Source organism: Ursus americanus, chromosome 19, assembly GCF_024610735.1.
Source record: "Ursus americanus isolate L20-20 chromosome 19, mUrsAme1.1.p, whole genome shotgun sequence".
Taxonomy (NCBI): Eukaryota; Metazoa; Chordata; class Mammalia; order Carnivora; family Ursidae; genus Ursus; species Ursus americanus.
In genome coordinates, this window is record NC_142145.1 from 46,265,813 (window position 1) to 46,282,637 (window position 16,825).

The 16,825-nt window shown below is 43.4% G+C and overlaps 1 protein-coding gene across 7 annotated transcripts in view; it reads right to left on the reverse strand.

The window, feature by feature from the left end:
* Window positions 1-2,908: 2,908 nt before the first annotated feature.
* The window catches only part of RBBP8 (RB binding protein 8, endonuclease), a 122,012-nt gene continuing 108,095 nt past the window's right edge, over window positions 2,909-16,825 (reverse strand). For 5 of the 7 annotated variants that reach the window (XM_045781779.2, XM_087869924.1, XM_087869922.1 and 2 more), the window contains exon 19: window positions 2,911-3,885. In XM_045781779.2, coding sequence (XP_045637735.2) covers window positions 3,785-3,885 — 101 coding nt within the window. In that variant the 3' untranslated portion in view covers window positions 2,911-3,784. Of the gene's footprint in view, window positions 3,886-16,825 lie in introns of all 7 variants that reach the window. The other 2 variants (XM_087869926.1, XM_045781783.2) reach the window with 1 other exon arrangement.

The window sequence follows — 16,825 nt, forward strand, 5'->3', positions numbered from 1 at the left end:
AGAATCCTTGCCAATGCATTCCCCACTCTGTGCCCACTTTTGTCCCCTAAAAGTCATTCCAGACATGTCACCTGTCTTTAGTGGAATGTATTCTTGTTTCTGTTTACGTGTCCTTGAAGTAAAGCATGCATGATGAAAACAGTTCCAGTTTCTGCAGAGATTGGCCCATTTGAACTCCATGTCACATGTCTCTTCCAATCTGGGGTTTGCATATTTGGAGTCTAGCATCCTGCAACAAAAACATGACTTTGATATGCTGCCCGGGTCAACTGAGGGCTGGAACAGATGATCTCTTTTGTAATCAAGATGGTTGAAGAGAGTCCAGCCATCTGTTTCAGCCTGGCACGCCCGGGTAGTTGTATGTTGGCGGGGTCACTATGTTCCAAACTCTCAGCTTTGCAAGTCCAGATATTCAGTATCCTCAGATCTCTCAGAGCAAATCAGTCCCAAAGGAGACTGATTCCCAGTAATCAAACTCACAAAAGACTGATGGTTAAACCTACCTCATTATGTGTTTGTCCAGATTAACTGAGAGTGGATTTTAAGCTTACCTCTGGCCTGGCGCATATAGCGAGTGTCCTGTAAATGTTGGCTTTATTTTATGCAGTGACCTGTCAAACATACAGTATTTGCAGCACAGGATAAACACTGACAAATATTTACTCTTTGGCTCCCTCTCCTAGGTTTTAGCATCCATACAGAGCACAACATCCTTCCGTCAGGCCATCAGTTAAACTGTGATCAACTAGGTCATTATTTTAGGTGGTTTTTTTTTTTTTTTTTTTTTTTTGAGTAGGCTCCACATCCAGCATGGAGCCCAAAGCAGGGCTTGAACTCTCGACCTGAGCTCAAGACCTGAGCCTAAATCAAGAGTCGGAGGCTGAACCGACTGAGCCTCCCAGGCACCGTTAAAAAAGGTTCCAGTCCTAAGGAGGCAATGGCCACACTACAGAGGCCCTCTGGTCTCTTGATTGGCTTGAGAGGTGCTCTCATCTCCTGATTATATCCCGCCCAGTGGCTGGCTGTGCAGAAGCTGTCTGAAGTGCTTTGGTTCCGCAGGTGGCTGATCTTACCTGTTCTAGGTTGATGCTTGTTAGCTTCAGGTGTGAGTAATAGTGCCTGTAGATGACAGTCTCCCCTGCCACCCAACAGTTACCATCTGGGCTCAGGGAGCAGTTGCGGTGCTGGTTTGTCCTGGGGGCTGTACGGGTGGAAAAGTTTTACTTCTTCCCTTCTAGGCTCTTTGGCTGGTTTAATAATTAAATTGGCAGGAGAGAGAGTAACAGTAGAAAAACAAACGACAGTTTAATAACAGGTATACCTCCTGCATACAGGAGAGGCCCCAAAAAACTGAACTCCCCCAAATGGCCAAAGCAAATAACCTCAAACACCACCTTCAGCCCAAGACAAAGAGGTTGGGGGTGGGCACTCAGTTTGGGGAGGTGACCAGGAGAAGCACAAAGGTAAGGTTGTCATGCAGATTAAGTCCTTGCATTCTCCACTGGGAACAGATTTCTAGAGCTCTAGATGTCCTCCTCTTCCAGGTTCGTGTAGGAGACACCCTTACAAATGGAGATTTCTCTTATAAATGTAAACGTTTTCTGCAAAAGGGTAACTTCTCCGTTTTCAAGGCTTCACCCTGTGCTTGTTATTTCTTGAACAATCGGCTGATTAATCCCCCCCCCCCCCGTGGGGTTCCGCGCTAGGTGGGAGTCTGCTAAAGGCTCTTTCCCTTGCCCTCCGCCCCATCCCCCACCCTCTCCCAACTAAATAAGTAAATCTTTAAAAACAAAACCAATCAGCTTAAGATAATCAACATGCGGAAGAGGCATATCTTGGGGCTGGCAAAATCTGCTCCCCTTGAAGTTCCACAGAATTTGCTGGAAATCGCGGTACAGAACACAAAGTCATGCCCATGGTCTAAAGAAACGTCACCCCCAGTTTCTGTGGTGCATGGATTGTGGCGTCTCCTCCCACCCGCTGCCTTTCCAGATAACCACCCAAGCCACAGAGACTCAGACCAGAAACTGGCGGTGGGGCCGCGGGGGTATGGGGTCGGGCCCTGGGAGGGAAGCTCTGCTGGCAGTGCAGGCCTCAGGGCAAGACAGGGCTACGCCGGGGTGGGGTCGGGGTGCCAGGGCAGCCCGGGGCCAGCGGGGAGCGCATCATCGTTCCTGGTGGTCCGAGGGGCAACGGGCCTTGCAGAAGAGAGAGAGCACGGAGGCTAGCTGACCTCAGCTCGGCCCTTCACCACGGACCTCGGCGAGGATTCCGCGCACGTCGAGGCTGGACGGTGCTGCGGGCTGGGGAACCGCAATGCGAGAGCGGTCTCCTTCCAGAAGATGGCCAGACACCAGAGGGACTGCATTGGTAAGGTGTTTCTCGTTGCCGGACAGCAATGGGGTCTCAAGCGATATAAAATCAATTATGGGAGAATAAAGCAAGTAGGGGCGCCTGGGTGGCACAGCAGTTAGGCATCTGCCTTCGGCTCAGGGCGTGATCCCGGCGTTATGGGATCAAGCCCCACATCAGGCTCCTCCGCTGGGAGCCTGCTTCTTCCTCTCCCACTCCCCCTGCTTGTGTTCCCTCTCTCGCTGGCTGTCTCTATCTATGTCAAATAAATAAATAAAAAATCTAAAAAAAAAAAAAAAAAAGAATAAAGCAAGTAAATGTCCCCCCCACCAGGCAACCTTTAATACTGTAAAACTACACACCACCTACATGTATGAACTATGCGGCGAATCTGAGCTCCTTGCTGTTTCTTTTTTTGTTTGCTTATTAACAAGTGTGGGAAAATAGAAGAGAGAAGAAACCATTTCTTCTATGAGAGGCAGCACTTTGCACTCCCTGGTGTTTATGTAGCAGTGGAGAGCTGGTGGCTCGAGGGGGGGGGGGGGTCAGTGATGCTGTCATTTGCCCGCTGCTGGTACCGATGAAGTCAAGATTTATTCACTGATGGATTAATTAATTTTTTTCAACAAACCAATTAACCCCCAACAGTGGCAACTTGTTTTCAAGAATATCATTCATCACATTAGATTAATGTTGTTCATTAAATTAGTGCCATTCATTAAAAGTGTTGATTTTTGTGGTTTTGTTTGTATTTAGTACATTTATTTTTGCAATTATATGAGGGTTATAAGCATACAGGCTTCATGCCTAGTTTTTGTTTGTATTTTTTTAAAAACATAATAAAAATCATTTAAGGCAATATTGAGGGTCCATGAGAATTATTTTTCTTTTAAAATGAGTCTGTAACAATTTTTTTTCTCTTTAAAAGGGTCCATGAATTACATAATATTTGATGACCAGATGTTACTGAGTTTTTTGTTTTTGTTTTTTAATATTTTCTGGGGCACCTGGCTGGCTCAGTCAGTAGGACATGTGACTGTTGATCTCGGGGTTGTGAGTAGCAGATCCACGTTGGGTATAGTGTTTACTTAAAAAATAAAAAAAATAAAAATAAAAATATTTTCTTACGCCTCTAGATTTGCACTATTTCTATTGCCTCATTTTATCATAGGGCTTATTCAGTTTTCCCACTTCCTTCTGTGGTATGCTTTTCTCACCAATGAAATCCCATTTAATGGGCAGCCACTCCAAGATTCCTACTTAAGATACATCATGTAGAGTTTCCCTCTTTTCCGATTGTTGAGGTCATTAAATTGCTGTACTGAGCATCAGAAGACTAGAAAGAAAATGCCCAGAAGTCAGAGCCTGTGGTAGATTTCCCCATATTTCTTTAATAGACAGGGATTCCTATGGCCCCCTGCATAAGTCCCTGCTATGCCAGATCAAGAGGAGAGGGAAGGGGTGTTGGCTGGCTTCGTTGGTAGAGCAGCAAGTCTTGATCCCAGGGTTCAAACCCCGCACTGGGCGTGGAGCCTACTTAAAAAAACAAACAAAAAACACAGTACAAAACTATCATCCAATTCATAAAAAAAAAATTGCTTACATCATTGATGAATGATGTTCTCACCTATGTCTTTATTGTTTCATTTTTGTCTTACTCATTAAAGTAAATTAAAATATCAACCAGTATTCATGTCAGAATAGTATTTGGTCATCAGTTGCAACCACTGTGGATACAAGAGCTCAGCAGGAGTCAATGAAATCGTTTCATGAAAATCAGTTGTATTGAGAAATCATGGACATACAGGAGTTTGTATGTTTTGTTATTTGTAAATCATGTGACTCACGTCCTTTCTACCAGTAACATTTATAATCATCTTCTGTACACATACTTGCTACAGATATTTTGTTGCTGTTGTTGGAAAGCCGGTTGATAAATACTTACCAGCACGCCACCAGCTAGTTTTGTCACTAAACATTGCCTTACTTAGCAATGATACCTAGAAGCCTTTCTTTAAAAAAGGACCTGGCGGGGGTGCCTGGGTGGCTCAGTCAGTTAAGCAGCTGCCTTCGGCTCAAGTCATGATCTCAGGGTCCTGAGAACAGGCCCTGTGTCAGGCTCCCTTCTCAGTGGGGAGTCTGCGTCTCCCTCTCTCTCTGCTGCTTGTGTTGTTCTCTCTCTGTCAAATACATAAATAAAATCTTAAAAAAAAAAAAAAGGACCTGGGGGCAGTGAAGAGCACAAACATATTTTCTTTCCTTTTTTTTTATTGTGGTAAAACATATAAAACATAAAACTTACCATTTTAACCATTTTTAAGTGTATAGTTCAGTGGCATAAAATCCATTCTCATTGTCGTCTCCAGTACTTTTCATCATCCCCAAGTGAAATACCCATTAAACAATTCCTGATGCTCCCCTTCCCCAGCCCCTGGTAACCTCTCTTCTAATTTCTATTGCTGCCAATTTGACTATTCAAGGTACCTTAGATAAGTAGAATCATATAATATTTGTTCTTTTGTGTCTGGCTTGTTTCACTTAGCATGATGTCTTCAAGGTTCATCCATGGTGGCACATGTGTCTGAATTGCCTTCCTTCTTCTGGCTGAATGATACTTCACTGTACATAGAGACCACATTTTGTTTATCCACTCAGCAATCCGTGGACATTTGAGTTGTTTCGCATTTGGCTATTGTGAAAAACGCTGCTAGGAATATGAGTGTACAAATAACTGTTCTTTCCTTTCTACGAATGCTTTTCGTTTTGGAGCTCGCAGAGGGCAAATGAGAGAGCAGGATGGATCAAATCGGACCCCAGGACTGTCTTATCCCTTGTTTTCCCTAAATGCTTGATGGCTTTTCATGCTTCCTCCTCTTAAATAAGTGCTATGGGAACAGCACCCAGAGAAGCCAAGTTCACCCAAGTTCAGGCTGACGTGTGACACCACCGATTGCCTTTGTCAAGGGCTGGGTTAAGTTCGGTGTGCGCTCCCACCACAGTGTGAACCACAATTGTCCCCGGCAACCACCCGAACCGCAACCACCTGAACCGGGGCTGACAGAAACCGTGGAGGGGAGGGAGTGTGTGAGCAAAAGTCTCTTTAATATTGTGAGAGGTGAGTGCCTCAGGGATGAGAGAAGCAGCCAAGGGCTCAGACCCTCTTCAGGATCAGGAAATGCCGCTGACACTGAACGACCAGTATGAAGTGGATCTAAATACACTTTCTCTTTTTTTTTAAATGCTGGAAATAATCCATCCTGATTTGTGCCTGTTTGCTGAAAGTGCCTTTTCCCAGATGGAACAAATTATTTGCCATTAAAAATTCATTTAAAAATAACATAACCAATTAGTGTGCTTCAATGTCAGCTTATCATCTAAAAGGAACTGAAAATATAAAATGAAATGGGAAAGTTTTCTTTTTTTTCTGGAGGAGAAAACAGACATCTTAGCTTTCTCTGAGCAAACAGTGGAACCGTGTTCAGAAGAGCAAGGTCAACGGGACGGAAGTTTTTATAGGACATCAAAGGATGTGCAGACATTGGAATCAAAGCTTGAAACGAGCTCTTTCAGATATATTTTTAAAATCTTTTGTCGGGCTTAGAGCCGCTCCCCAGGTTGTGGCGTGCTGGCCTGCGCCATAGCTGAGAGCTTTGACAAGGCAGGCTGGCGCAGAGCACTGAGGGCTGGAGATTGCTGACTGGGCCGCCCAGTGCTTCCCCGGCAGCCGCCTTCCTCCACGCGTCCGCTCCAAGTCCCGCCCTCCAAACCCCCAGCTAGAGGCACTGGTCTCCCCCTCGTTTTGGCTCCAGCGCACACCTGCTGGCCATGTGACTCTCTGGAGGGGAGGGGAACCAGTAATCAAGTCTGGGTCACCCTCTAACTGTGCCCAGGTGATCCTCAAGGTCTTCACTGTGGAACAGGGGCAGACAGATGCTGTGGATTGAAATAAGCCACTTCAGTCTGTCTTCCCCCGAGGTAGTTCATACTGGCTTGACACCCTTTCGGTGAAAGAAATGTGGAAAGGGTGTGTGTGTGTGTGTGTGTGTGTGTGTGTGTGTCTGTGAAGCATTAGCCCCAGAAGGGGGTAAAATCCTAAGGATCTAGGGAGTCCACCTGCTTTATCTTTTTCTGATCCTATCTCAAAAACTGGTACTCACCAGGTAGCCATAAACAACCCTTAGCACCTCTGAAATTGCTAGGAGGTAAAGCTGACTTTCTTTCTTTTTTTAAAAAGATTTTTAAAATTTATTTATTTATTTATTTATTTATTTATTTATTTATTTATTTGACAGAGAGAGAGCGCGAGCACGAGCAGGGAGAAGCAGCAGGCAGAGGGAGAGGGAGAAGCAGACTCCCGCTGAGCAGGGAGCCTGATGCAGGGCTCGATCCTAAGATCCTGGGATCATGACCTGAGCTGAAGACAGATGTTCAATGCTGAGCCACCCAGTTGCCCCTAAAGCTGACTTCCATTTAAACAAATTTTGCAAGATGGACTTCCTATTGACAAAAGTAAGCAGACTTCCATTTCAATGTAAAGCATTTTCAACAGTTAAAAAATCCTGTTAGAAAATGGGCAAAATGTATGGAGAGACATTTCACCGAAGAGGATATACAGATGGAAATACACACGTGAAAAGACGTTCAGCATCATTAGCCTTCAGAGGGATGCAAATTAAAACCCCAACGAGATATCACTGCATACAGTTCAGGGTGATGAAAATAAAAAATAGCGACTATTATTACAATCGTCACTAACACTAAATGCCAACAAGGATGTGGAGAACCTGATCCCTCGTATGTAGCTGTGAAAAATGTAAAATGGTACCGCCTCTCTGGAGGACGGTTTGGCAGTTTCTTCAAATACTAAATCTGCTATTACCATATGATCCAGTAATGGCACTCGGGCAATTTCCCAGAGAAATAAAAATGTGTGTCCACACAAAAACCACTCCATGAATGCTCACAGCAGCTTTATTTGTAATAACCCCAAACCGGGAACAGCCCAGATGTCCTCCCGCAGTTGAAACTAAACTGTGGTAGAGCCTACCGTAGAGCCCAGCCAGCAATAAAAAGGGAGGAAGTTCTGAGCCGTGCAACAATTTGGATAAATTACACTGAGTGAAAAGAAGGCAATCCCAAAGTTACATACTATACGCTTCCATTTGTCTAACACTTTTGAAATGGCAAAACTTTAGCAATGGAAGACAGATTATTGGTTGTCATGGTGACTGTGGTGGACACATGAACATGCGATAAAGTTGTATAGAATTAAATGCACACACACTAATAGGTACACATAAGACTAGAGAAATCTGAATAAGGTGGGTGGATGGTATCAAAGGTAACATCCTGGTTGTGATATTGTGCTCGAGTTTTGCAGATGTTACCATTGGGGGAAACGTGGTGAAGGGTCCAGGAGATCTCTCTGTATTATTCCTCACAACTGCATGTGAATCTATAATTAACTCATTAAAAAACATGAATCACAAGCACAACACTCTCCTTAAAAAGCATTAAGTCTGGGAAAACTCCAGGCCAAACTCTTGGTTCTTTTGTTTGTTTGTTTTAAGATTTTATGTTTAAGTCATCTCTGCACCCAACGTGGGGCTTGGACTCACAACCCTGAGATTAAGAGACGCATGCCCTACCAACTGAGCCGTTTGGTGTTCAGCGTGGTACGTAGGCATGCTCACATTTTCACACGAGAGTCCTGGAATTGTGTAGCATGCCTTAACAGAAGGAAATAATTCTGTGATGATGAGCATTTCAGCTTAGGGTCACAGGCAAATGGGGTGATTTCTGGAGCCCCTGAAGTTCCATCAAGGCTCTCCCCACTCAGCTGAGACAAAGGCAGAGGAATTGGGTGATGCAAACAATCAGAGGAATGGGACAAAACCCACACAGCAGAAGTTTCTCTTCAAGAGATGAAGGCTATAGTTTTTTATTTCAGCTTCTAATGAATAAAAAATATGCCATGTTTACATTGTCAGAGGACAAATAGAACCATGATAGACATCTCTGTTTACACGGCTGATTTCATGGCTAATCCTATTTCTAACATTTCCCCGTTGCTTCCCCTTGACGTTAGGACATTACTAAGTAGTATTTTGGGGGGCAAGTCTCACCATGCCTCCCCACGGTACCATTCTCCTGATTAAAGAGGCATTCACGTGTTTTCTACACAGTGAAGAAGTGCCAGGGAACATCTTTGGATAATTCAGCAGCTGTGTCAGGTTAACCTGGCTTCCCCCTCTTGTCTGGAACAAATGGGGTGTCCAGGAAGTAAGCTGGGGGGCAGGTGGTACTGCCAAGCAGATGCCTTGTACCTGACATCATCCCCCTAGCTGAGTTATCGGCCTTCTGTGTGCTGCATCTGTAGCTTGTCAAAATGACTTGTCTTTCAAGTCCTGAAATATGAAACCAGCTTGCTCATGTTTTGGAAAATCCCTTTGTGGGTGTTCTAGAATGTTCTAGAAGTACTGATTTGGTCTTTCAGTTTTCTTCTGGGCCTGGGAAGCCTGTTCCATGTCTACCTCTAGTCTCTGCTGAATTCACTGTGAGCAAATAAGCAGTGGTCAATTAATATCTATGAAATAAAATGTATGGAGTTAAATTCACTTTAAAAAAATGACAGTGTATTTAAAAAAAACGGCAGTGGCAGTATAGGAAATGACTCTATGGCCAAGTGTTACTTGCTCTGTATCCCTCGTCCAGAGTTTGAACATTTAGAAAGCAGGGAGGTTTTCAGGGGCTTAGAGTTTCAGTGTCATTTGTACAATTGTACTTAGAGATCCTGATTTAGTGGGCACTCGTGTGTGCCCCATGAGCTGTGACTTCCCTACTGGACACTCCTACCTGGTTAATTGTCTTCTCCCTGTAGCCCCCACCACAACTTGCAACACCCCTTCTGTTCTACTTCTTCCAGGCCTTTGCTCATGTGACCCCTTTTCCTTTATGAAACCCCCTCTCCCACCTTACTCCAGCTCAAGTTTTGACCCCTCCATCTTTCTGATCCATCACCACTGTCTCTTCTTTCTGATTCATTGCCACAATAATGGTGACTCAGTCGGTTAAGCGTCTGACTCTTGATTTCAGCTCAGGGCTGTGAGATGGACCCCCATGTCCAGTATGGAGACACTTAAGATTCTCTCTCTCCCTCTGTCCCTCCCCCACCTCTCTCTGCCTCTTAAAAAAAAATCCACTTGATAAAATATCAGACTACCAATATGTTAAGTCCATATTTACCATTTCCAGTGCTCTTCATTCCTACCTATATTTCCAAGTTTTTGCTTGCAATCATTTTCCTTTGACCTTGAGGACTTAGGATAGTATTTTATTTTATTTTATTTTATTTTATTTAACGATGTTATTTATTTATCCGACAGAGATAGAGACAGCCAGTGAGAGAGGGAACACAAGCAGGGGGAGTGGGAGAGGAAGAAGCAGGCTCATAGCGGAGGAGCCTGATGTGGGGCTCGATCCCATAACGCTGGGATCACGCCCTGAGCCGAAGGCAGACGCTTAACCGCTGTGCCACCCAGGCGCCCCTAGGATAGTATTTTAGTGCAAGTCTGCTGGTGATGAATTTTCTCAGCTTTTCTTTGAAAATGTTTTTCTTTTACTTTTGAAAGATACTTTGAGCATTGAATTCTAAGTTATCAATTATTTTCTTTCAGCAATTTAAATTTGTCATCCTACTGTCACCTGAATTCCAGTTTAAGAAATCATTCATGTCATTGTAAGTTATTTCAAGGTAACGAATTTTTCCCTCTTCTGGATGCTTTTAGATTTTTCTTATGACCTCCGGCATCTCACCATTATGTGGCCAGATGTGGTTGGATTTGCGTATCTGCTGCTTGAGATTTGAAGAGCCTCTTGAATTTGTGGGTTGATGTCTTTTGTTCGTTTTGGAAAAGGCTCAACAGAGCTACACTATGGCTTCTGCCCATTTTCTCCTGAGAGTCCAATTACACACATGTTCGAGTTCTTCAATGTGTCCCAGGTCTCTTAGGCTCTTTATCTTCCTTTTCTTTCCTTTTTTTAAAATTTTATTTTATTTTATTTTTTAGGATTTATTTATTTGCGAGAGAGAGAGAGAGAGAGAGAGAGAGAGAGAGAGCATATGAGCGAACAAGTGGGGGGAGGGGCAGAGGGAGAAGGAGAGAGAATCCCAAGCAGACTCCCTGATGAGTGTGGAGCCTTATGTGGGACTTGATCTCACAACTTGGAGATCATGACCTGAGGCAAAAGCAAGAGTCAGTCACTTAACCGAATGAGTCACCCAGGTGCCTTTGTCTTCCTTGCTTTTTAATCTCTTTGCTTCAGTTTGGATATTTTCTATTAACCTATATTCCAGTTTACTGATTTTTTTTTTTTAAAGATTTTATTTATTTATTTGACAGAGATAGAGACAGCCAGCGAGAGAGGGAACACAAGCAGGGGGAGTGGGAGAGGAAGAAGCAGGCTCACAGCAGAGGAGCCCGATGCGGGGCTCGATCCCACGACTCCGGGATCATGCCCTGAGCTGAAGGCAGATGCTTAACCACTGTGCCACCCAGGTGCCCCCAGTTTACTGATTTTTGTCTTCTGTTGTATCTAAAGCCATAAGTTGAGTTCTTAATTTCAGGTATTATGTTTCAGTTCTAGAATTTCCTTTAGATTTTAAAACAGATTTCAATTTTCTGGTGAAATTCTTTTTAAAAAGTGATTTTCTCAAAATTTCCTCTTTTCTTAAGCATATTAATCAGTGATCTTTAAGTCTTTGTCTACTAACCCTAGTATCTGGATCACCTGTGCATCTGTTTTCTCCCCCTGAGTTTTGGTTATAGGGTCCTGTCTTTCAGCTTGACTAGATTTTTTTTTTTTTTTAGTAGGTTCCAGGCCCAACTTGGGGCTTGAACTCATGACTCTGAGATAGAGAGGTGCATGCTCTCCTGACTGAGCTAGCCAGGCACCATCTAGAATTTTTTTCTATTGAATGCTGAATACTGTGAGGCTCCAGATATGAGGTTATATTCTTCCAAAAGACTCACACTTGCCTCTGCCAGGAGGGGTGGGGACAGACCACCTCAGTCCAACCAGGGACTAAGCAGAGGGCAGGTGGGGTTGCAGGGCTGGCAGGGCAAAGCCTGCCTTTGCTAGCCCATTCTGACCTCATAGCCCTCCAGGTTTTTCAACTAAGAGTCTGGGGCATTAACCTGGCACCTTCCCATGGCAGCTCCTGAACTTTATTGTTGTTTCCTTATTAGCACAGTGAGTCTGTTCAAAACTGTTTTTAAAATTTTTTCACTGCCCTAAAATTTAAAGTATACCATTTTAATCATTTTCCCTAAAAGAGCTCTACAATACAGCTTTTTAGCCTCCCAGCCTGTATAACTTCAACATTTAACAAACATCTTGAAGGGGAAAGTTGTAATGCGGCCCAAGCTTCCAGTGTCCTTCCAGCGTTGGGAGACAACCAGCAGGTCCACTGGGTTCTTGGCTTCCCAGTAGAAACCCTCTGATGAGTGAAGCCTGCACTGCTCAGCCTCCCATCCCACCGAAACACTGTCAGCCCAGTTCAGCTCTCCTCTTCAAGGTTCTCCTCTCCCTCGAACCTTAGAATCTCTGTCTGGTGTTGTTTCAGCAGATCTCTACTGCATTTAAAGAATGATTTTTATTGACTGGATCCTACCTGGAAATCTGCCTACCTTTCTCGAAGTTAAATTTGGAGGCTTTCTCTAGCTTGTTGATAGCTCTGTTTTCCCAAGAATTATTGAATTAAGTTTTTAGGCCATTGCCTGGATCCCTGGAAATCTAAACCATCCTTCATATTTTGAGGGCCCTTTTTCTCCCAAATATCTTGTCAAAATAGACCCATAGTCTAAGGTTGGTCTGAGTTTCACCTTTATTGGTCCTGCCAGCCTTTGGTGGAAATGTTAATGGACACTGGAAATGGCCCAGAGTCAGTAAACACGAACAAATGATTATCTGAGTGAAAAAATGAATAAAGGATAAAAGGAAAAAAAAAGCAGATCTCTTAGACAAATCTCCAGCTGGATGATAATGTATATTCCTGAGCTTGAGTGGAGAGTAACACATATTAGGAAATGCATCAGGAAGGATAGTCCAAGCCAACTGTTACAGCCCTATAAAATACTCCTATGTTTTGGGGGGGGGGGTTGGCCTATGATTTAATAAATTATTTTTTTGGGGGGTAAATATCTACTATGTCATTGTTCCTGAATTCCTTAATGTGTCCAAAAAAAAGTTCACTTCAGAATTACAGATGAATTCATCCCTGTTTTTTAAAGTTTTACAATTATAAATATGTGGAACAAGGGTCTCTTCTCATTTCCAGTGGGAGACCTCGTCCAGTTGATTTTTACTTCATAATGTCCCTTATAACCACTGGGTTGGTGATAGGCATCATATTCATCTTCGTATCCTCAGCTGCCACAGTTCTGGTATATAAAACCCAGAAGTGGTTGTTAACTATACTCCCCCGCCCCCATTTCTACTGCCATCGTCTTGGCCTAGGTGCTCTTTGTGCTTGGAATATTATAAAAAATTACTGAATTTTTTTCTTGTACACTTGACTCAATGTCTGACTACCCCTGCCAAAAAAAAAAAAAAAAGGAAAAAATCATCTTACTTATATCGCTAACCTGATAATTCTACCTTAATGCAATACTACCCAGCTCAAAATATTTTTAGTCAAGGGGATGCTGGAAGCTTCAAATTTTGCTACTTAATTTTCCCTGTTGTTTTAAGCAAAATTTCTTAGAGTTGTTGCTAATGATCTGGAGCTTTTAATTTTTCTGAAGGTTTTTCTTTCTTTCTTTCTTTGAGAGAGCACGCACACAAAAGCATGTGTGAGAGTGGGGGGAGGGGCAGAGGGAGAGACTCTCAAGCATAATCCTCCCTAAGCTCAGAGCTCGTTAGAGGGGTGGATCTCACAACCCTAAAATCAGGACCTGGGCCATGACCTGTGCCGAAATCAACTGAACCCTGGTGCCTCTGGAACTTTTTAAGCTTATAAACCCTCGGGCTACCCCTGAATCAAGAGGACCTAAGAATCTATTTATCAAGCATCTGGGTGACTTTTATGATTAGGTACTCGTGGTCCTTGTACCGGCAGCATTAGCATCGCCTGGGAGCACGTGAAAAATATAAGGTTCGGGCCCTTCCCCGCTTTGAGGTGGGGCCGGCAGTTGTGGTGTAACGGCCTGTCAGGTGACCCTGATGTATCTAAAGTTTGAGTAACATCAAACTGACCTCGAACAGTGACTTAGGGCAGTGGTTCTTAAATTTGACTGCACACTAGAATTACCTAAGGAACTTTAAAAAAAAATATTGATGCCTGGACTTCACTCCCAGAGAGTCCCACTGAATTGGTTTGGGGTATGGCAAACATTTGACTGGATAATGAGGCTGATGTTCCCTGCCATCCATAATCACTTCATAATTTTGTATTTATTTAGTCTTGCTGATTGGATTTATAAGCAAAGGCTTATTAAATCTGAATGATTGAAATAAACTTACGACTTTAAAATATCATTGTTTATTGGGGTTCTGTGTAAGATTTAATTTAATCTTAAATTTTTAAAAAAGATTTTATTTATTTGTCAGAGAGAGAACACAAGGAGGGGGAGCAGAAGGCAGGGGGAGAAGCAGGCTCCCTGCTGAGCAAGGAGCCCAATGCCTATGTGGTGCTTGATCCCAGGACCCTGGGATCATGACCTGAGCTGAAGGCAGATGCTTAATGACTGAGCCACCTAGGCGTCCCCAGATTTAATCTTAATAAAGGGATGTCACTAATGGTTTGAAAACTACGGGACTATAGGCTCAAGGCCAAACTCTTTAGTCTTGCCTTTAGGACACAGTGTACTGCCTCTCTTATTAATACCCCCTAGCTCTGCTCTCTAGCTGTACCACGTGTCTAGGAAGCATGCCTCCAGCACTTACGAAGGGGAAAGAGCACCATAGGGATGTCCCAGACTTCATTCCAGTTCTAGCCCATTGGAATCTTGGCAAGTCACTAATTCTCTTTGGGCTTCTCTTTCCTCATTATGAAGGGAGGGGATGCAACCAAATTCTCTCTAGGGCCCCTTCTGATTCGGTCTGTTAACATTTACACATTCAGGTGAATTTCCCAACTTAGAGTGCATTATCTTTTCCTTTCTGCTTCTCTAGGTGAATTTAGCCTAAGGCACAGTTTGGATTCTAATTATCCTTACTGTTTTTGTTTGTTTTTTGGGGTTTTTTTTGGCACTCAGTCTAAGGTTCTTCAACCTCTCAGGCATTTTTTTTTTTAAGATTTTATTTGTTTATTTGATAGAGAGACAGAGAGAGGGGGAACAAAAGCAGGGGGAGTGTGAGAGGGAGAAGCAGGCTTCCCACTGAGCAGGGAGCCTGAAGTGGGGCTGGATCCCAGGACCTTGGGATGATGACCTGAGCCCTGAGCCGAAGGCAGATGCCTAACAACTGGCTACCCAGGCGCCCCTCAGGCATCTTCCTATGTTTAAGTCTGGTCTCTACGGGGCAATAACAAGACCTCACATATCTCTTTGTATCTCCAAATGCCTAGCATGTGGTGAATACACAAGGTGTGGTATTTCTTTAAGACCATGAATTACTGCTTCTGCCATTTGTTTTATTTCAATAATAGCTATGTTCAAAGCTCATTTTTGCCCACCGAGCCTTCCTTCCTATACCAAAGGTTCCCAATTCATATCCTATTCATCCCAGAAACTTTCTTTTATCATAGTCCTTCCTATTCATCCCCTACTTTCCAGGGAGTATTCTCTAAAAACAGCTCTCTTCTGGCCTCTGCTGGTCTGACCGCAGACAACTGTTTTGTTACTTCTTTAAGTGCTTGCTCAAGAACTCAGGTGTAAGCATGCTGGAGTTTCATAAGCAACCATTCTAACAGCACCAACTCAGCAATGAGAAAGATTTTGAGATGTCTCTTAAACTGCCAGGCTTGCTGAGAACAGACAGCTGGATGGTAAAATTTGAGATGTATTTCAAATGCTCATTTCTGAAGAGGTATTTTTAAAAATTAAATACCATCTTGTTATGTTAATATGTCAGGATTAACAGAATGAGTTTTAGGTATAGGTTTCTTTAAAAGCTTGCTACTTTGGAGGAAATTTGTAAAATGTTGCCTGATTCTGATACTGTACTTAGTATTGTGCCTGGTAAAGATAAATGTTTGTTAGGGGTGCCTGGGTGGCTCAGTTGTTAAGCATCTGCCTTCGGCTCAGGGCGTGATCCCAGGATCCTGGGATCGAGTCCTGCATCGGGCTCCATGCTCCACTGGGAGCCTGCTTCTTCCTCTCCCACTCCCCCTGCTTGTGTTCCCTCTCTCGCTGGCTGTCTCTGTCAAATAAACAAATTAAATCTTTAAAAAAAAAAAGGTAAATGTTTGTTAAATAAGTGTATTAGTGCTATGTGGTTTATGTAAAACGATTCCTTTTTTGTAACTGAATTAAAAATTGAAGACAGTCTGAGGAAGAATCTTTGTAGTTTTTCAGTTCTTTTAGAGGGCCCAGGAATGTGCTCCATGCATTTTACTTATTTTTTTAAGATTTTATTTATTTATGACAGAGAGAGAGCGAGCACACAAGCAGGGGGAGCAGCAGCAGGAGAGAGAGAAACAGGCCCTCCGCTGAGCAGGGAGCCCGATGCGAGTCTCGATCCCAGGACCTTGGCACCATAACCCGAGCCGAAGGCAGACGCTCAACCGACTGAGCCAACAAGGTGTTCCTGCATTTTTATTTAAAAAAAAATTAAGTAAACTCTACCCCCAATGTGGGGCTTGAACTCACGACCTCAAGATCAAGAGTTGTATGCTCTACGGACTAAGCCAGCCAGGTGCCCTCCTCCATGCATTTTAAACACATGCCAGATGCAGTTTACCGTGTGTAACCAACACACTGAGCCTACCAACAGCAGCCTTTCTAGCTGGACTTGAAAGGTGTTGGAGAATAATCTGCTTCATTTTGTGCTTTTCTCAAGACAACAGCTTGTCTTCTATATACATTTGGGTACCCATGATTAACTCATTGAAGGTATAGCCTCTGACAATCTTTGGATTCACGTGCTTTCATCAGGATACCTGTTTATCAAAGGCAGGAAAGGTGTTACTTAGTTAAGTGCTAACCTATAGGTTTTACATGTTTTCAGAGTTTAAAATCAGAGGTCTTCGGGGCACCTGGAAGGCTCAGTTGGTGGAACGTGTGACTCTTGATCTCGGGGTTGTGAGTTTAAGCCCCATGTTGGCTGTGGAGATTACAGTATAAAAAAAAATATTTAAAAAGATTGTAGGCAGGGGCGCCTGGGTGGCTTAGCAGGTCAAGCCTCTGACTCTTGATTTTGGCTCAGGTCTTGATCTCAGGGAGTCTGCTTGAGATTCTCACATCCTCCTGCCTATCCCCCTACTCTCTCTCAAATAAATACATAAATACTAAAAAAAAAAAAAAAGCTTATA